Source organism: Nannobrachium achirus (genome assembly GCF_963921795.1).
Source record: "Nannobrachium achirus genome assembly, chromosome: 22".
In the NCBI taxonomy this organism is placed as follows: domain Eukaryota; kingdom Metazoa; phylum Chordata; class Actinopteri; order Myctophiformes; family Myctophidae; genus Nannobrachium; species Nannobrachium achirus.
Window position 1 is genome coordinate 19,988,288 of NC_137829.1, and position 21,951 is coordinate 20,010,238.

Genomic DNA, 21,951 nt, shown 5'->3' on the forward strand with positions numbered 1-21,951 from the left:
GAGCAGGAGCAGAGCGAGTACTGAGATAGGCTCAGGGGTCCATCTGGGGGGGTCCCAGGTGAGGAAAGACCCCAACCAAAAGTCAGAAAGCTTATTCTGGCTGCTTCAAAAGTGTAATAAATGAACTCAGAATGTTTTAAAACCTACAAAACAACCCTAATATTAAGAAAATTGGACATTAACTGGCTGGCGTACTGTTCTGGCATGCAGGTCCCAAACTAGATGACCCCCAGAAAGGGGGTGGGGGTCCGGAAAAGTTGACACCCATCATTTTCTCATAGTTTGGACTCTATAGAACCAGGATCTGCAAAAAGATCAATTTTAGCACAACAATCCTACGGGAGCTGTTTTTTGGACGCATCGCACCACACTATTAGCAGAATATTAAGATTCCGGGACTGATATATGGTACAAGGAAGCCATTGAGTAAGTCCATGGGTCCAAATTTGGATTCTACATAGTGATAAATGTATGATTTGACACCAAAATGATTCAAATAGGACAAGTCTATGGGATTTTATTGCGGAATGCAAGATTACTGTATATTCAATGGCGGCCATCATGAAAATTGGCCGCCATCTTGATTTTTTTTTTGGCCAGATGGTTTTCTGAAAAGAGCAATGCCTAAGGAGTATGTGTGCCAATTTTGGTGCTTGTATCCGCAAGTGAACGATTCACCTGTAATATGCACTTTATCTGCCTCGCTACAACCAACCCGGCCAATAACATCATTACAAACAGGAGCTGCCTGCGACAAAGCTGCGTGTGAAAATAACCTCCCGCTGTTATTTACTTAATGGCTTTACACAGATTCCTAACCTGCTAGTGCCAACTGTTGGCCAGGGTAATAGAACTGAATAATCTTTCCCAGAGGTACCACAATGTTCCATAGAGCTGGGATTTGCACCAGCCAAGAGGTCCATTCACCAATCCAGAACTAAGCAGTTAACGCTGCTGAGCAGCTAAGCACCGCTAAGCACTGCTGAAACCTCACTCAGCCAGCGCGGCTCTCCTCATTTCAGCATTCTACCCGTCTTAAGACAATGTCTTGGGAACTGAGAAAGATTTTCCTCAGCCTTCTTCTGACCATCTACATCACATCAGTGGTGGGTAAGTAGCATAATCCTCACTCTGGTAAAGACTTAAAAGCAGGTAGCCTATTTCTTTTTTTGCTTTGGTTAATGATTACTGTCCATTGAGAGCCTTTAAGTAAATTAATGTAAAGGGATACATTAAGTCTCAGTGACACAAAGTAATAACTATTTCAAAATGGTTCAAAAGGGCATGCGTACAAGTGGCAAAATACATTTTCAGACACATTAAGCCCATTCCCAAGATGCACCGTTATCTTTCATGGGAAGATGTGACTTATGGGAGCTAGTGTTACTGAAAATAGTGATAAAGAAATCGCTGGCTTATTGAGTCTAAAAAGACATATTTAGCCACTTGTACACATGCCCCCACCCACTGAAATCAAAATGGCTAAAATCACTAAAAAGATAGAAAGCAGTAAATAAAAACATTTTAACACTCATCTTATCTTTTCTCTAATTACAGCCTAAAATCTGAACCTTTCTTGTAAAAAAACAAAAAACGTCCTTTAAAGACAACTTTAATCGCTGGAAATTAAAATAATGTGAAAAAGAGTGCCTATGTTATAATTTGCTATTCTCATAAACAACACATACCGGTATGTTATATACATTTTGGAAATCGGTGTTTGACCAGCTAAATCCTTCTATGCCAACATTCAGAAAACATCCAGTAAATAATGTTTTGTCAGAAGTGGAAGAAGTCAACCGTGATAAACTCATTCAAGCTCCATATATACAGTATATATATAGTACATTTACATATTATGATTTTTAAAAAGTAACTGAAATTCTAGTTGAGATAATTAGTGTATTAATGTATGTACATTTCTGAAGTTGTCCCTTGTATGTCATCTATCATCACCAGATAGAGATTGATTGATTGAATAGTTTATTAGACATACATGCAAACAGAACAAGGTAAAGTCATACAGTATATTTGGGCTAAAAGAATAACACAAAACATTCCTGGGGACTCGTTTCCATTGTGGTCCTATGTATTCAATTCATCAACATGACATAAGAAATAACACCAAAATACAATATCACCAAGAAATATAAAATACAGATTAGAAAGGGGGGATAAAATGGGGGGATATAGGCAGTGAATGCCATCACCTTTCTATGGGAGTGAGATATGAGGGTATTGAGGGCAGAGCCCCTTTGACCATCTTGAAAGCCAATACCAGATAGATGATGGCTTTACATTTACATTTTCCTCACAATCAGTGTCTACCAATTGCTAGGTAGGATGTATAACTATCTACTGTCTGAGCTTTTGAGGATAGGCACACATGTATACAACAGTTGTTAGAAGAAACGTAAAGTAAGTAAAGTAGAAGTAAGTAAGCCTTGCCAAGCCCATCTCCTGTTTCTGTAGCGTGAGGCAGCTTGATGTACAAGTACATCCCCTGGACATGACACCAGTATGTCGCTGGGACTCCCCCCCCCCTTTCTTTGGTATGACACTCTAACCACAAGGCCACTGAGCTGGTAGAAGAAACATATCCTCCCTTATCCACTCTTTAGTTTCCACGTGTGCAGTTTGTGAATGAAGACACATAAATCACAATACTGTGTTGTGTGTCGTATACTATACAGGACATGTCCTTCCTTTACCTATTAGGATTGTGAATGCAAAGTTTGACATCAATCAGTCCAGCACGCACACACGCACGCGCACACACACACACACACACACACACACACACACACACACACACACACACACACACACACACACACACACACACACACACACACACACACACACACACACACACACACACACACACACACACACACACACACACACACACACACACACACACACACACAAAAACCTACCTGCCTGTAAACCATAAATGGAATGAATATTTACTAACTATAATAACGCTGGTACAAGCCACAAAGAACCTGCATAATATCAACTATACCCTCAACAGGAGAAAGGGACCAGCATGCAGATGACTGCGCCGACTTCAACAACACTGTTTGGAGGGAGTACCGTCATCAGGGGGCCAAGCTGCAGATCCAGTACCTTCTCCTGACGCGCAGGAACATGGACTGTGCCAGCGTGTTCAGCCACGACAGTCTCAACAACACCGCCGCCCAGGAGCCCTCGCTGTTCAACGCCTCCCTCCCCACCAAGATCATCATCCATGGATACAGGTAAACGCCTGATCTAAACTTTCAATGCGTGGCATCTGCGGCACGTTTTAAGCTTGTACGTCTGCTATTTTCACCGTTGTATGACGGAGCATTGATTAGGTACAAGCAGAACAGGAGTGACAGGGAGGGAGATTTTTACATAAATACACTACATCTACATATCAACATCTTCATCTTAATTTATACCTGTCCATCTGACCATCCCTTTCTCTCTGCCTCCTTTCCTCCATTAATCCCATCCATCATTTCAATCCCTCTGTCTCAATCACTTCTGTCTCTCTCCTTTATCTACCACTCCTCAATTCCTCCTTCATCACTCGCTTTCTCCCTCTATGTGACCCTCTCCGTTTCATCTATCCATCCATTGAGTAGCTACGTCACCCCCTATGACCATACATGAAAGCTAGATAGTGTTTTTTTTAGAATTGATATAACGTTTTTTTACTGATTAGGTGCTTGGTCTACCTACGTTAGTTTTTCTAGATTGATATTTCTATGCATTTGATGTGATGATGTTGATGTATTGATTATTACCTTGCTTATAGTATTGATGTATAAACCTTGCTTATTGTAAATCGCTCTGGTTTAAGTGCTAAATGCCCAAATTGTAAATTGTAACCCATCCCTCCCTGTGTGCTAGGGCCTTGGGCAGTAAGCCGTCCTGGGTGAAGGAGCTGGCTCAGGCCCTGCTCAGGGTTACAGATGTGAACGTGGTGGTGGTGGACTGGATCTACGGTGCCTCGTTCGCCTACAACCTGGTGGTGGAGAACTACAAGGAGGTGGCCGTCCAAATCTCTGTCCTCATAAACCAGCTCCAGGTAAGACTCACACACTCATGACCTCTGGACAATGAGGTCATTTCTTCACCCCTGTCTGTCTGTCTGCCTGTCTATCTCAACTTAAGCAGTTATGAGTGGATTTGCACACACTTAAAAAGGAAGGACGAACTGATTATCTTGGTCAAAAGGGTCACGTTTGTCAGGGTCGGGGAGAAGCTTGAGACTGGCAGCTGAAGGTCGACCTAGCTAGACAGCTCAAATATCCAGACACCACCATTGCACGCTCTGGCCTGACATGGTTCTTGTGTCAGAATCAGCAAGGTAGGTGGTCCTGCTGGAATTGGCCCTGAGAAGAATGAATGGAAGAAGCATCTGAGAGAAAGAGGGCCAAGGAGGTCAGGTGCAGAGGATTCGCAAGCCAGTCACTCTACAGGGCACGCGAGATGCAGGGGATGAGGGGACTGCACACTAGAACATAACTGATGCCACTGAGAAAGCTATGGATCATAAAGACGGATGGGATGGGTCCACGGGTTGATCCGTGGACCATAAACTTGACACAAGCCGGGGACTGTTCACTGGGTCATTTGGGCGAGGGCGTCTGATGTTGAAAGACCCAAAACACCTGATGACCTCAGGTTACAACACTGATGATGTGTACAGGTTGTTGAAAGGTGTGTGTTAAACCTGGGTGTGACCTGACACAGAAAGAACTTCTAAACTGATTAACATAAGACGGTAAATAATATAGCACCATTTTCCAAAATACTTTGTGGACTGCATTCATCCATTCACACAAAGATGGTGGAGTAAACCATGCAATAGTTTGGGTGCCGTGCTGTCAACCACAACACTTTGAAAAAGGCTTACCACGGGTCCTGGAAGAAGAGAATAACTGGTCACATGCATCATGACGTTATATTGGTCAAAAGGGGATGTGCTGCCAGAAACACCACAACAGCTTATCAAGAAAATGCCACCCTCGCCTCTGCTAGTCTCTGTGGTGTAACTTGACCTTATCTCTGGATCTGTCACAATGATTACATATTTTGCCTGATCGCAGTCATTTGAGATAATCACAATTATTTTTGCTGACTCATTTCCATGTTGAAAAAGTTTCATACATATTCAAACATTTTCAAGAAATTGTGAAAATAGATGTAAGCCTATTTTTTTTTTTTAATGTTGAGTGTGAATATATTATTAATGTTCAATGGAAAAACACAATTAAAATAATGAATGGCAATTATTTGTAGGAAGTAAAATCTCATGATCGTGACAGCCCTTCTTTTCTCATCATCGAATTGTCTTCCAGCTTCTCAGAAATACCAAGCAGAATACGTAGGTTGCACTGACTGGAAGCTATAGGTGACCACAGTCTTCCTGTAGCTTCATGACACCTCTAAATTCACACACAACTGTCCATCAGATAGCCTATGAATGATGACACATTATGAAGCCAAAAATGTATGTTCTTCAGGTTGGGGATTCAACCAATCATAAGCATAATGTGACAAAGGTCTTAATAGACGATAGATAGATTAGAGAGTGTGTAGTTAAATCATGCAATATGATATGCGTATTTAAGTGCCTGGTTTTAACTAAACACTTTAACCCTGGAATCCCTATTTTGAGGCGAACATTCTGTGAAATTAGCACATATATGCTCAAGTCAAGGGAGACATAAATACAGGATGGGAAAGACATGTTATACACTGTGTTTGACCCTTGGAAGTTTCAATGATGCAGTTAGCTGATTAACCACTTACGTAAGCCCTATTTTAATAATAATAACGGATCGCATTTTTATAGTGCTTTTCTAAGCAAGTTGTGAACTCAAAGCGCTTTACAATGGTCCATTCATTCATACATTGAGAGGTATTGTACACTTTGTCGTATGATGAAAAAAGAGAAAATAGTGAAAATAGCCCAAAGTCTGACAATAATAACATAACATATAGTGTACTAGAATGCCAGTGGTTAACTGCTTGTGACAAGAATGTTGCCTATATACTTTAAAATGATATTTAAATCATTTCATGTGACACTTTGACATCTGAAACAACTGATATGTCCTGACAGAATCATGGCTGCAAACTGGAGTCCTTCCACTTCATCGGGGTCAGTCTCGGGGCACATGTCTCCGGGTTTGTAGGAACCCTCTTCGAGGGCAAGATTGGAAGAATCACAGGTGAGCCCCAACTACAATAATGTATCTATTTGTTTATACTTGTATCTACTGGGCGGCCACATACTGTACAAACAAACTGCAGTTACAGTATAGCTCGTAGCTAAGCTACCATACATTACAACGGTCAACGTCAGAGAGTATACCAACACAGAGAGACATGCTCTCAAATTCATACCGTGTCTGCAATCTGACTCCTCTGCTACATGTGCAGAAGCACAACAGCGGTGCACGCCACGACTCGAGGCCAGACAATAATCAGTCTCCACAGTGGAGAAGTCACTCACAAAGCCTCTTGTCTCAGACGGTTTAATTTGAATGAGACTTTCAAAGAAAACTAGCACGGCGTTCCAAAAATATCACAATGCCACTTTGATGAGGGAGAGCACCCCCTCGGAGCTGTGTGGAGTGGCACAGGCCTTCCTCTCCGCCCCACACCAGGCAAAACAATGTGCAGCTGTTTGCTTGTTCATATGTGATGTTTGTTGTCTGTCTGACTGGCTAGGGCCTGTGTGAGCTTTTTGTAATGTTCAGATGTAGTGAGGCACCATAAGCACTGTTGACAACACTATCTTTAAAGAGGTGGTGCCATGATTTCCCTCCCCTATAAAACATGATTATCAGGTATTATGATTATACTAGGAGGAAGATTTTTTCCAAAAAAGTATACAGAAAGAGTTAATGTGGCCACACCCCCAGTTCATTAAGTATGCATGGATGGCATGGTGGGTGGTGACCCAGCTGATATAGCCACACCCCACAGTGTTGGGTGAATGGTAAATAGGGGAGGAGTTGATACTGTGACATACTTAGTATCTGTGTTTTTTTAACTGACACTTTTCACCACAAGGTGGCAGCCTCCAAGAGAAAACAAACAAATACTAAGAGAATACATAATTTCTCAAAAAAAACACATAAGGGGGTCTAATGAAGTACTTTCAACCTCCTAGACACATGAAAAACAGAAAAAGTACAAAACTATGGCACCACCTCTTTAACTAGGACGAGTCTAGAAGAATGTACAGTATATGCAAAACATAGTTCTACTGACTGGAAACATCCGCTGACACTGGTACTGTATGAGTGAGTGAAACACATGAACCCTTGCATCCCTATTCTGGGCGGGGTCATAATGGCATTTGGCAAAAATGGATGAACAAGAACATTAAGACACATTGTGAGCTTGTACATACAACTAACAATAGTCTCCCTATCTGGCTCCATACAGTGCATACCTGACCAAGGACGGAATCTTTCTTGACAGATCCCAAATAAATACATTTAAGTGTTCCCTTCAGAATGCCACGAAACGTGTGCGTGTGCGCGCGCGCGCGTGTGTGCGTGCGTGCGTGCGTGCGTGTGTGTGTGTTGTAACTGTACTCAAAAAGTATTGTTAGCCTACCATCACCTTGCTACTTCTAGAAACGTATTGGCCTTATAGAAAACAAATGAATCTTAGCTCCATGACGTTAGTCTTTAAATTGACTCATCTGTGTTGAAATGATAAAGAGTGAGTGTTTTACCTCGTTGTGCAGGTCTGGACCCCGCCGGGCCTATGTTCAAAGGCAGGGACAAGTTCGACCGCCTGGACCCCTCGGATGCACTGTTTGTGGAGGCCATCCACACCGACTCAGACTGTAAGACAACAAACAAAGCAGGGCTTGACATTAACTTTTTGAGGCACTTGTCCTTTGGACAAGTACATTTCCCATTCTCTTGTCCGGGCACAAAAGTGACTTGTCTGGATAAAAATGAGACCTTTCACAGTCATTTCTTTCTTAAATGCATGCATAGGAGTCAAACATTGAAATAGAATGAATAACAGTAAGGCCCCTTGCTCCCTCCTCCCTCCACTCCATAGAATGGGCAGTCTGCATACAGCACAAAGCTGCCAGGAGCATCACAGAAAAAGAAACTAAGGGCCACTTTTAAATTTTTAATGAACGTATTAGTTGTCCCGGACAACAGGACAAGCCTTAATGTCAAGCCCTGGAAAGGACTCTTAACTCCATGCTAATATCATGCTGTATAATATGCAGCCAAATCAGTTTCCCACTTGAAATTATATTGATAATAAATTAAAAAATAATTATAATAACGTGAACTTATTTTCAGATAGGCTAGGTCTAAAGTTAAAGGTGCGTGGTGTAAGTGATATCTACCTATCTTATGGTTCAACCAAAAGCTGTGTGTGTGTGTGTGTGTGTGTGTGTGTGTGTGTGTGTGTGTGTGTGCGCGATTGGAGAAAGTCTGTAGGCCTATTCAAATTATTTGAATAGGCACTACAGTCTTTTTACTATTTGAATCAAATAGTAGCCTAATCATGCTATAAACATTTGTTCAATAACAGAGGTCTCCATCTCTTCAGTTATTTAATAAACAGAAACTGGTGGTATTGGTATGCCAATTTCATCCATTTACCAGCTTAAATGTTACAGTGCACATTTATTTCCAATTTGATCTTATCTTTTTTGTGTCTTCACTTCAAATTTCACTTCTTTATCCTGTATTCTCTCCTGGTTGTAGTCTGAAACAAACATTGGTATCCCATTACCGACCCACCTGAAAATGCTTTTTTTCTGTTTACTAATAGGTAACCAAAAGGCTGAGGTATCACAGTCTATCCCATTACAGAACAAACACTCATTTATTTGGCTATTTTAACTCTGCTTTTAACAAAGAAATATCACTAATTGCACCAGCTTGGTTAGGCCCACTGTACTAGATGATAATGAACCAATTAGCCCAGTGTTTCTCAAAGTGGATTCCAGGGACTCTGTGGGTTCCTTTAGGGGTTGAGCGCTTCCCGTCTAAATGGACCCATACAAGTCTGTAACTCTGACAGCGTACACATGTAACCAAATGAACGGTTACGTGTACACTGTCATAGTTAAGGGGAGACATTGACAAGTTTGAGAAATGCTGAATTCGCCTACTGGTTCATTGGGTTCCCACTTTCCACCATGAGCTTTAATAATATTGTACCTTTTCCATCAGATTTTGGCATCTCCATCCCTGTTGGTCACGTTGACTTTTTTCTGAACGGAGGCATGGACCAGGCGGGATGCGCCAGGTCCAGATTTGCGTCAAGTAAGTTGTTGAACCCAGCCGTGTGGAGAAGCAGCAGCAGGAGGCCTGGTGTCTGTCTGTCTCTGTCTGGACTTTGGCACAACGTTTAAGTCAGTTGTTGTAGCATGAATGCTAATTGCTAATAACTGATGTTGTAGCCTATGTATCTGCTGGTAAAACAAAACCAACAAAATAAGCAAAAAAAGAAAAAGAAGGGAAAAAAAGCCCCCGGCATTTCATTTGACTCCTTAGTGTGAGCGTTTGTTGTCAGTTCTTGTGTATTTCCCAGTGTACGGCTATGTGATCTGCGACCACATGAGGGCAGTGCACGTCTACATGAGCGCTCTGAACGCGTCGTGTCCGATGACTGGCATCCCCTGCTTTAACTATGAAGACTTCCTATCCGGACACTGTCTGAACTGTGACAACGGCCTCTTCAACGGTGTTTGTCCAACCATAGGTAAGTATAAGAGGACGGTCATGGGATTCTACAAAGAAAAAAGGTTACATGAGATGACGAGATATTGATTGATTGTTGATTGATTGATTGATTGATTGATTGATTGAGTTTGATTGATTGAATACTTCATTAGAAGTTTACATAGGAAAAGGTAGTCAATACAAGGTCAACTAAAAGGATAAACACCACAAGAAACCTTTTAGGCTTGTTTACCCATTCAGGCCGGGAACACATTTTGCTGTTTGGGAGGGGCTTACAGTACATGTGGGTGGGTGACGTGATGTAACGTTTTCGCTGTCCTCGGTGTCAAACATGTATAAATAAAAAATATATTTGTCAAAAACCTTCTGAATATTGTGCAGGACATTAAGCTTTATGTGAACTTACTCAAGATTAAAACATTTCATTCCTCATTTCTTCAGAATTTTCAACCAAACATGGCAAAACTCATATGGTGTGACTGTCCTGACCTTGTTTCTCAAAGTGGGAACTTGAATAAAACTAAGAAAAAGAATTGCTAAAAATCATTTGAAAATGAATTTAGGCTAAAAAAAATGTCTATTTGTGAGCCTATATCTTTTCAAAGTCAAAGCATAATGTTTTCAGTCATTTCTGATCAAAAACATTTTGTCCCCCAAACCAAAATCATTTGGTGTGACACTAGTTTGGACAAATTAAACAGGCAATTATTTGGACACCTATTGGCTAGAGAGGTCCTTCTTCTGTAAGGCTATTCAGCACTCCCAGCACAACTGCAAGACAGGTGTCTGAGGTGAGTTATGATTTTAACATTTTCATGAAATGCCATCTTGTTGAAACTTTGACAAACTCACCACTTTGGATGTCTGTTGGTGTGACACCTTTTCATTAAAAAAAGCTTAAGTTATTTGAAGTTTTGGTCATATTTCCATGTAGATCTAGGTTGCTTTGTTATAGCTAGCATGCTGTTAGCATGCTAATGTGTACATAGTAGCCTCAAGGTAAACCTAAATGCAGAAAACGTAATATGGCGTGACACTTAATCATAATGGTGTGACATGTCTGCTTGTCACGCCATATGACTTGATTGTCACACCATATGATTTATACTGTATTTAACTACAGATATAACAATAAATAACAAAGTTCCATGTTTATTTTGTACATTTAAACATTTGTTTTAAACATTTTTACATAAAATGTAATTTAGCTTCATTCAGTGATACTTCAAATTCATCAGACAGAGCAGAAACCCCTTCACAGAAACCTTAACATATTGTTTCAATCTAAACAATATTTTCTCTTTGTCTTAAACTATACATTCCATTTTCTTTTGTCAGCTGGAAAATGACAAGTGCTGAGAGAACGAGAAAGTACAGGGAGAAACTAAACAATGACCCAGCAAGGAGAGAGGAGCCAAAGGGGCGAGACTGCATTTTCTACGAAGAGCAGGAGGTTGTCTGTGGCATAGCAGAACCGCAACAAGGCAGCCGGTTTGCTACCCTCACCAAATACGACTGGCTGATGTACAATACAGTCTAAATGTATAATCTAATCTGATCTAATACTTTTGTACTTTCACTCACTGGACTGGACAGTGGACAGTGTTAAGGTAGGACCCGAGACAAAACTAGCGAAAATAGCTGATCTACAAGTCTCAACACGTTGTGCTGCGAGAGCTTGTAGATCAGCTATTTTCGGAGTTGCGCAACCCAGCACTCTTTAGCTAGTGGAGATGTGGTGTAATGTCATGATTCCTAATTACATTTGTTCAACACAAAATGCTGTGTTCAAGTTCAGGAGACTTCGGAAAAAAGCAATTTACCTGAATGCTGAGTTCTGTTTCCACTAATTGGTGTTAATAAAATGTTGCCTTGGCTCCAAGTGTGGCTATGCGCCTTATTGTCTCTTTAGGATCCTTCTGCCGTGGGCCGGCAGAAGACTTAGGTGTGCGTAGCATTCCTGTGCACATCCTCATCATCCATCTACTACTACAATTCTTTCTTATCCCATGTTAAAGCCCTACAATAATATCCTGTTCAGAAATATTAAGGCCATGTTATCCTGGGTAATTGTTTAATCAATCAGTAAAGTTCAGTACTCACTAATAGGTAGGTTAAAACACAGTTTGCTTTGACACATGAAGATATGATCATACGGTGTGACACTAAATCATTTGGTGTGACATTCCAAATAGTGAAAAATCATACCTTTATTAATGATTAAACCAAAAAAATGTTTATGGATTACATAGAGAATATTATCAGGAAGAGTCACAAATATTTGTGTAATTTTAGAGAAAGTTTTGACAGAATACATTTAAAATATGTTGTAAGATCATGAACATGGGCCTCACACAGAGTGTCGATTATGAAAAAAATATACAGATATAATTAATTTTCAAAAAACTATAGTGCATCACTGGTTAGTTATGATAAAGGACTTTGATAAAGTGAGTTACTTAAGAAAGATGTACTCCATTTTCATTTTATGAACAATTATTTTCATGTCACACCATATAACGATTTTAGGCACAAGTACAACAAACTGCTGAATAAAGTCTGATTCCAATAAAATATCTAAAAACAAAATGTATTTCCATAAGGTTGAGAGTGAGTAGAACAAAAGTAAATAACTTTTATGCCTGCAATTTAAAGTTTTTTTAAAAACACATTTTTTGGGGCGTCACGTCACTGACCCACGTACAGTATGTAGCAACATATTTGTTTTGTAGGCTAATTTCTGATTTAGCCCTATTCTATAGGTTAGGCCTAAATGGGTTAAATTGGGGTCCCCGCTTTTTCTCAATTCATACAATCATAAATTACAGACAAATAAACACAGTGGTAGGCCGACTATGCAAAACATAGTAATTATACACTTTTAGTGTCAAATAGGCCTGCATTTAATTGAACTATGCCTGTATAGGCATGTTTTGATTGTTTGTTTCACATGTGACATTTAAAAACACACACACACACACACACACACACACACACACACACACACGCACACACACACACACACACACACACAGACACAGACAAAAAAAACAATTAATTAGACCTATAGCCTTATTGCGACTGTATAGGTCGCTATTTAGTATGAAAACTTGCAGCTCATGTCCGTCTGTCTGTCTGTCACACCTCATGCTCCATATATGGCCAATTGCAAATTGACATCTGACATCATAGATGTCTGACGTCATAGACCACAAGAGACTGACACAATATGTCCAGTCCCCATAGTTTTAGACCACATGAGACTGACACAAAATGTCCATATACAGGCATTCCCAGATGATGCCCTGTTAGGGAAACCACACTAATACAATCCCTTTTATGCCCATATATGGAGATCCCTGATGTCATCAACATTAAGCCTCATGTGGTCTATGACATCAGACATCTATGATGTCAGATGCCCATATATGGACATAGTGTGTCAGTCTCATGTGGTCTATGACGTTAGACATCTATGATGTCGGATGTCAGTCATCTCCATATATGGCCAAAATGGTAAATGGTGCTTTTATATAGCGCCTTTTATCCAAGGCGCTTTACATACAGTAGATTGTGCATTACATTCACCCATTCACACACACATTCAGGGCGGAGGAAACCATTCAAGGCACCAACCTGCTCACCGGGAGCAACTAGGGGTTCAGAGTCTTGCTCAAGGACTCTTCGACACTAACTCTGGGGTAGCCCGGGATCTAACTGAGAACCCCTCGGGAACCCTCTGTGTTCTAATGACGGTATCTCTACCCCTGAGCAACTGCCGCCCCCAGACACCAAGACACTTGCAAATTAATTCTGTCCTTGTCATATCAGGGAATGCCCATATCAGCGCACGCCAGCGCCACGTCCCCAGCCACCCATGCCCATGCCTGAATTCTTTTGGTCAAAGTTGATACCATGCCAAAGTGCCAGCCAAGGACGTGCAGAGAGTGTTAGAGAGGCAGGGGCTGAAATTTCTAAAAGGGCCTTTGTTGAAAATATTGAAAATAGCAAAAATCCAACCTATTGTCAGTGCTTGATACCACACTGAACTAAGCATAATTAAGTGACTACTGGAGATGTGGTGTATAATAGAATGGATTTTGCCTTCAGGTATGGCACGGGAAGAGGGCATTTGCATTTCTTTAACTATAGTAAAAACGGTATTCATGGTCTGGAGAGGGCACTTTTTACAGATGGATAAAAGGGCAGGGGCTCAAGCCCCCTTTGATGTCTGTGCGTGCACGTGCCTAGTGCCAGCGCTCACTCGCCCAGCAGTCTGCGTCACACAGGCGGATGTGTGCACTCGCCCATGTGCGTGACCTCGCCCTTTAGGGCGTTTTACTAGTTTATTTACTTACTTAGGCTCTACTGATAAGTAAGTAAGTAGCACTTTCTTATTTCCCCCATGGTGGTCCATGAACCATTAGTTGTCCTCTGCTTGTGCAGGCATGAGGTTGCACTCGGTGAGTGCATGATCAGGCCTCGTTGTATGACTGGCCTGGAGACTACTTATCACTTATCACTACATTTCACGTCAAAGCCCTGATATAGTGACAGACACTGATACAGTAGAGAGCTTGAATGATATGTCCTTGTTGTGCGCAAACCAGACGGTCACATGCTAGGGCCGGACGGCGACCTAAATTCGGCCCTGGCATCTTGGCCCACCACAACCGGCACGAACCGAACATACTGTAGAAGATCTACAAGCCCACAATGCGTTGAGTTAACAGCCACAGCAGCCTGTGAACAGACTACTAGGCCAGTATTCAGATGATAGACAAGCCAGTGGGCCGTATGTGTCTCTCTGTTCTGTGGGCCAGTGCTACTGCAGGATTGGCCCTCTCCATTTCGTTACTGTAACTATCCTAAAATGGTGGCAAAAAAATAAATAGAAAATAAAAAAAGAAAAAAAATGTATCCCAGATGCCCAGTCCACCCCTGTCACGTGCTGTGTTAATTCATCTTCAATCAGTTAATGTACAGTAATTGATTTGCAATATGAGACAGGCCTGTGATTCTCAGTCAGTGTGTGTGTGTGTGTGTGTGTGTGTGTGTGTGTGTGTGTGTGTGTGTGTGTGTGTGTGTTTTTCAGGTTTATCAGAGAACAGTGGGATAACAACATCTCCACTTCCAAAAGAACAAAAGCTATTCCTCCTCACAACCTCCTCTCCACCTTATTGTGGTGAGCGACCCTGTGTGTGTGTGTGTGTGTGTGTGTGTGTGTGTGTGTGTGTGTTGTAGGCCTGTGGTTTTAATCATACATTCCTCCACTCTGACACTTTCATGGTCAGTTTCTGCTCACTCATTCTTCTGTTGTATCTTACTGTACATACATACTGTACGTTCTTTCTGTTGTGGTTTTGTATTTAGTTTTATGCCTCGCTGCAACCCAAAATGTTCCAATTTCACCCAATTAAGTCCCAATTTAAATTGAATGTGGTCCTCTTCTCCCCCTCCTCTCTGTCTGTCTGTCTTTCTCAGCTCACCACATCCTCTTAGTGATTGATGTGTCTCCTCTTGATAAGAGTGCAGAGATCGAAGTGACTCTGAAGACAGAGAACCTGGAAACGGTGCAGAGACTCAGATTGTAGGCATGCGCGCGCGCACACACACACACACACACACACACACACACACACACACACACACAAAGAACTTTAAAGAGAGTGTTCATTCCACAAATTAGGTCCCTATGGCCCCATTCATCAGAAATAAGTCATACAGTACCTATTGTCACTGACCAATAACAAGAAAATTGGTAGGCATCCCCTTAATCCCCAGAAGTCCTCACTAGAGCCCTTAACGTCAATTGTTTCTACTTTGGGAGTAACCTGCTGTACAGCGACCTCACACAACGACAGAGCCGTTGCTTCCATACTCACTTTAATTAGAAAGAGTCTGGCGGGTGCTCCTATTTTTGGCTTCATTGTATCTTGTCCTTTTGTCTGCGAAGCACATTGTGACAACGCTATATGCCATACTTTTAAGAACTTTAGCCCTGTATACATTGCTGTAGGAAGAACAGCGGAAACAGCTTATCTAAAACAGTGGTTCTCAACCTGTGGGGGTCCCCAGATGATTAACTTAATATGCAACATTGTTTTCTCTCTCAACAGTAAACAAACCAACATAAAGTTTAAGTGTATAGAGGGTATCTGCGCATTTCTAAAGTGTCAATTTAAGGACTTTTTAATACTTCTAAAATTACAAATTAAATATTGGCTAAATTGTCAAGTATTAGAGGCAGAAAGTGTGAAAATGTCAAGAGGTTCACTTTGCAGTGCATAAGGGTGCATTCATGCCAAGTTGGAAATGTTCTGAGTTAACATGAATGGTCCCTCCAACTCATAATTCCTGGTCAGAAACTCTGGGCTATGTCAGAGCTCTGATGTAGAGCTGTTATGTCACAAACGCAGGATGCGATGCGATGTGGTGGTATTTGTGGAAGGTTTGAATAAGAAATAACAGCGTGTTTTACAGTTAAAGTTTATGTTTATGCAAAAGAGCTGCCATTTCACAGATTCTGCTCTTGTGAAAGCAGCCAAACGGACGCAAGTTTCTTTCGGATGTAAATTTTGTTCTGACGCCAACCCGAATGCTCTGGGGGGAGGGGAGTACTGTAGCCATATGAATTGTGATATTGTCTGGCAATGCAAGGCTAGAAGTACTGTAGGAAGTTCTAAGTGGGAAACTCATGGCATTGAAATGTCTGTATCTACCTTCAGCCAGCCTCCACAGGGGGACTGGTAGCTCAGGGTTAAGACTTTCTACAGTTTAACCATTTAAACCCCACATGAGCAGAGTCTGTCAGGGCTCTATACTAGTGACCTTTGTGTTCCCTCTACATTCAATATTCAATAATATAAGTGTTGCAACGCGTTGTGAGCTTGTCGACCTGCTATTTTCTGCTGTTTTCCCAGGGTTTAGCTATAATTAAAGAATAGTATATGAATACACAATTCAAAACCAATATATAATTTAAAAACTGCATGAAAAGGATAAAGTCAATGCTGAACAGAGGTGAGAGAATACATACTGCACCCATGTAGAATCTCAAGTATTCAACTTCTGCAAAATTAATTGCACGGGAGATCTTTTCCCTGCAGTCAGCATCGCCTGACAGACTACGAGACATGTTGTCGACCCAGAACTGGAGCCATTATGTATACTGCTTTATATAAATGGAGAGTTGGCAACTTCTATTTTGAGAGCAGACACGAGCAGTATACTGTGTGTTCACATGTCCCATTGGCCAGGTGCAGGGCACTATACTGTACTTACAAACTCACTGCATGTCCCATTACTGTACGCACATACTGTATGTCCCACTGGCCAAGTGTAGGGCACTAGTACTGTATGAATATACTGTAGGCCTATATCAGAGCTAGAAAATATTAACTTTTCTGAAAAAAAGAAGAAAAAAAATGTGTTTTTAAATACTGCCTCATCAAAGTTGGTATGGTGACTTTATACATTGTCAGACACTTGGATGTGTCCTTCCTTATGTTATCATCACTTTAAACAAATACAGCTCAAGTGGAGTTATGAGGTTTTTGACAATTCATTTTCTCTGTCTGACTTTGTCATTCTAATCAATGATGGGGGGGAAAAAAACCATCTTTCTCCAAAGTTGGAGCTACTGTAGGTGGTTTGACTGACTGTTTGAGGATCCAATGGAGTTAGGAGGTTTTGTTTTGAAGCACGTTTTAATACTTTATATTTGTAAAACTCACACAGACCAGGTCACTACAGTACACACTGTCCCATATATGTCCCATTGCCCAGGTGCAGGGCACTACTGTATGTCCCAGTGCCCAGGTGCAGGGGCAAAGGGCACTACTGTATGTCCAAGTGCCCATGGTGCAGGGGCAAAGGGCACTAATGTATGTCCCATTGCCCAGGTGCAGTCCAGCTATAGGGCACTGGGGCAGAACAGAAAAAGATGTCCCTACAAATAAACAATGGGAAGGGGGTTGTGCTGTATTCTTTCCCTCTCCAGTTTATGCAACTGGGTTTGATCAAAGTACACCAAAAACCTTATATACTGTACCAAGTTAATATTAGTCAGGTGTTTTCTTTCTTTTTTAGATAGGGAAATTAGATAGCTGCAAGGTATAATCTTCATATTTCAATCTTTTTGAAAGTTGTTCTTTCCTTCAAATTGAAGATCATTCCATATTTTAGAATTTCAGTGCAGTATGACAATTATGTTAAATCTAAACCTGTGTGTGTGTGTGTCTCTGTGTGTGTGCGTGCGTGCGTGCTTCCAGTCAGAGAGACAAAAACAAGTACAGAAGGGTCGTGGCTCACCCAGCCGCACTGTGTGAGATAGACTCTATCAAGCTGAAGAACACAGGATTCCGGTTCTACAGGCAGGGAGACATCCACATACAGTCTATGTGTCTGTCTGGGTTCCCCTCACTCACGTAAGTACCAGTACAGACCTGTCTGTGTAACACACACACACACGACCAGCTGCTAAGGTTGGGCGATATTACGAAAACCTTCGACATTCGATAACATTGTTGAATACCTCGATATCGATGTTACTCACGATATTAGTAAAAACAATTGCATTAGTTTTTCTGCTATAGTTCCACTGCCTACCTGCCTAAGATGATGAATAGCATATCCATGCTTGCACATTGCACAGTACACATAGAATAAAGAAATTAAATGCCTTATTTCCATTTTCCAACAATGGTTTTATTTAAATAACCTCACCTGGTTACAGATGGACTGCTTTTTTGCATGTGCTACGTGCATGCATAGTGTGTCTGTTAATTAATTTGACACATACAGTGCACCACCAATACCTCATTTCAAGCCATATTTGTCGGTATGTATACCTCGCATGTTGATACCTCGATGAAGGTACATTTTCGATATATTTCCCAGTCCAGGTCTCCCACATGTGTAACCAAAGCACTCATCCAATGGGGAATCCAGAATGGCCGAGGTATTAGATTTCAGGCAGGACTATTCTGCTGCTTTGCTACTCTGCTTCTTTTTCTTTATTTTTATCTCCCGGGAAACATAACTCGGGTCTCCTCCGGCATGCAAGAACCATAACTACCACTATCTACCACTCGGTCAAAGGGGAATTCTCTCCTCCCCTCCGGCCAAGGGAGATATTAGGCTTCTCTGAGCACAAAATACTGTGGTACAGTTCCTGCATGTTGTGTCTGTGTTTCAGGCAAGAAGAGCCGCTGTGTGTAACCAACATTGACATCAGACGAGGAGCTCCGTGGTCACATGACTTCATACAAGTGTGTGGAAGAATCTGAGAGAAACACTTCAGTCAATAAACACTCACTGAAAACTCTCTCTCTCACAGACACACATACATACACATGCACACACATACACATGCACGCACGCACGCACACGCACGCACACACACAGTTATGTTAGCTGTCGATAAACCTCTGGTTTAGCAAGTTCCTCCTTTATGGATAAAGTTAAGAAAGTAAGGGCAAAGATGATTAAGTTACTGCATCTCTACCAACTTTCTCTCTCTCGCACGCACACACACACACGCACAGAGTACACTTCCCACCGCTGGCTTTGAATTTATTATTCAACACTGTTCTTTGGTAGCTATTATTAACAATCGACTTGACAAGAGACAGAAAGAGAAATGAAAAGGTGAATTTGTCCCAAATCTGTCTTTGGTTGTGAGGGGAAAGACATTTAGGAAGGATATGATAGGGGCCAGGCCAGGCCATCCCTGACTGTTCCATAAAATACACAGGCAAACATATAGACTATTCCCAGATAGAAACATACAACATGTATGTATCTTTTAGGAAACATCCTGATGCTTTGCTTTTACTGCGATTTTACTTGATTAAACAATATTTGTATTTGCTCATATTATGAAATGTTAGTCAATGTAAATGCATTTCTGTGATAAATGTTGCAAAATGTCCATCATTCGGTTGATTAAACAATATTTGTATTTGCTCATATTATGAAATGTTAAGTCACTGTAAATGCATTTCTGTGATAAATGTTGAAAAAATGTCCATCATTCGGTAGAGCAAAGCAATAAAAGGACAACTGTTCACCCTGTCTGTATATAAATGTTTGGCAGGGATGTTCTAGACTAGAGTACGTGTTATTTTAGGCATTCTGGTGACAGTGCTCAGACTGACAGGAAGTGTGAAACAGACTTGTTATCGAGGAAACTTCAACAAAATGTCCTGTCCCGGGACAGAGGAGACCGCACTCGTATCTGCAAAGGATCACTTTAATGGTGATGACATTTTCGGAGAAAGCCTTGGAGCTTACAGGAAGGGTGGCGTAGAGGTCTATATATAAGATACCATATACTGCCACCCATAGGTGACCTGACCATCATCATCTGGGCATTATGGCATACTAATATATGGAGGAGCCTCTGCAGTCCTCACCCAATCTTTATAATGTATTGGTATTATACCAATCTCTCGAGACACGAGTCAATGATGGCTATGCCATCACAGAAAAGGGACAAGTGGGCGGTCCCTTTACGTGACGATGGCTAGCCAGATTGGTATTATACAGACACAGGGTTATCTTTCTCATAGTGCTTTGCTGTGGCACAATCCTTTTTCTTTTATTTTGGTCATGTCGGTTTTCTGATATACAGTATGTTGTTACAGAGCTCTTGGTTTATTCAGTATCCTCATTGTTATTGTATGAATTCGTTTCTCCTTGAGTGTACAAATGTAACCTTGTACACTAATATCTATGTGCATCCGAGTGTAAATTGCTGGACAGATGCAGGAGATGGATAATCTCATAATGAACACATACTGTAGGCCCGGGGTGGGCAACCTTAGGCACGGGTACCAGCATTGGCACAGAGGTGGGTAATCAAAATAGTTTTTAAATGTAGTCAATTAAAGTCTCCTCACATCCTATATAGTTTCTTGTACACCTCAGAGCATGTAGCCTACGTCACAAGGCAGCTCACAATGATTGTTGGCTAAGTTCTGGCTAAAGCAATGGCAATGGGGAATTACAGCCCTCATAGGCAATAATTGTTGTTTATGTTCGTCTTGAAAATGTTTGAAACTCCAGTGTTAAGCAGCACTTTGGGACCAAATATGAGGGGTCTTTCGAAGATCAAGCAAGACAAGGCAGAGTTAATCAAACGTGATGTGTCCAAGTATGCAACATCTGAAAAATGACTGCAGAATAAGATGGGGTGGGATTCTGGTAGATTGGTGGTTTAGTCATTGCAATGTCCTTAATAAAGGGTTCCTTAAGAATGTTATTACAATCATACTGTATATGGACGATCAAAAAGCGATTTGGTGTCGCAACAATACTTAATGTTGATATGGCACACTGACTATCAAGAAAAGAAAGACATGGCACTACATCTCCAAAAGGTTGCCAACCCCTGCTGTAGGCAATACACATATAGGCCTTCCACAACAAGAGCAATACGTTATGATAACTATAAATATGTTGTTTTAAAAATCTTTCCAACTCAAGTCGAAGTCAGAGTCCACATTCCAACTGTGATGACATTGACACAGTGGTGAACAATATTGTTGGGATCACTTTCAGAGAAATGTCATGAACGACAGACACACTGACAGCCAATCAATCAAAAATCCATACGGATTTACAGGACATCACATTAAACACATCACTGACATTCAACATATTTACAAAATGGTTATGGTTCATCAGTGTGGATGCTCACACTGGTGTGGACGGCATTTTATGACATTTTAGTGATGGCAAAGGATGCAAAACAAACAGAAGACAGGCGATTGCATTTTCACCGCACACAAGAATTTTATGGAAATATTGGCCCCATGACATTGTCGTCCCCCATTTTATTCTGGAAATAACCAAACACTAAGCAGCAGACATTTCACAGTAATACCCTTGTGTATGCATTGCTGACTCAATCAAAAGCGGTGCGAAAGCTTCCAAGTGTCCTGTGAATAATAAAGAACGGAACCAATGATTTTTATGTTCAAGTCACTCAGATTGAGTTACAGTAACTGAAGGTGCAGTTACATACACATGACAAAAACAATTTAAACATGCCCTAACAAAACATGAACGTGAAATAGAAAATAGTTGTCTGTTACAGTACCACCATGAAGGCATATAACACAATCTGACCGTATTACGTTTTGTAACAAAAAGTGACAAATAAAGAAATAAAAATGGTCACATGCAATCTAAAGTCAAGTCCACA

The 21,951-nt window shown here is 41.1% G+C and overlaps 1 protein-coding gene across 2 annotated transcripts; it reads left to right on the forward strand.

The window, feature by feature from the left end:
* The first annotated feature begins 713 nt into the window (after positions 1–713).
* Positions 714–19,810, forward strand: pla1a (phospholipase A1 member A). 2 transcript variants are annotated; one of them, XM_080753659.1, is made up of 11 exons: positions 714–1,110; positions 3,038–3,263; positions 3,904–4,081; positions 6,125–6,233; positions 7,766–7,867; positions 9,228–9,320; positions 9,571–9,759; positions 14,836–14,925; positions 15,225–15,330; positions 18,014–18,169; positions 18,940–19,810. In XM_080753659.1, exons 1-11 carry the CDS (start codon positions 1,044–1,046, stop codon positions 19,028–19,030), a joined length of 1,407 nt encoding a protein of 468 aa, XP_080609785.1. In that variant the 5' UTR covers positions 714–1,043; the 3' UTR covers positions 19,031–19,810. The 2 variants fall into 2 exon arrangements, with proteins under 2 accessions (XP_080609785.1, XP_080609786.1); XM_080753660.1 differs by having other exon boundaries at positions 9,589–9,759.
* The last annotated feature ends 2,141 nt before the right edge of the window (positions 19,811–21,951 follow it).

Bases quoted from the DNA above. Each gene is read 5' to 3' on its own strand.
- pla1a (XM_080753659.1), top strand. From the start codon at position 1,044: ATGTCTTGGGAACTGAGAAAGATTTTCCTCAGCCTTCTTCTGACCATC. The intron at 9,760-14,835 runs GTAAGTATAAGA...TGTGTTTTTCAG, and splicing joins CGGTGTTTGTCCAACCATAG to GTTTATCAGAGAACAGTGGG. The intron at 14,926-15,224 runs GTGAGCGACCCT...TGTCTTTCTCAG, and splicing joins CTCCTCTCCACCTTATTGTG to CTCACCACATCCTCTTAGTG.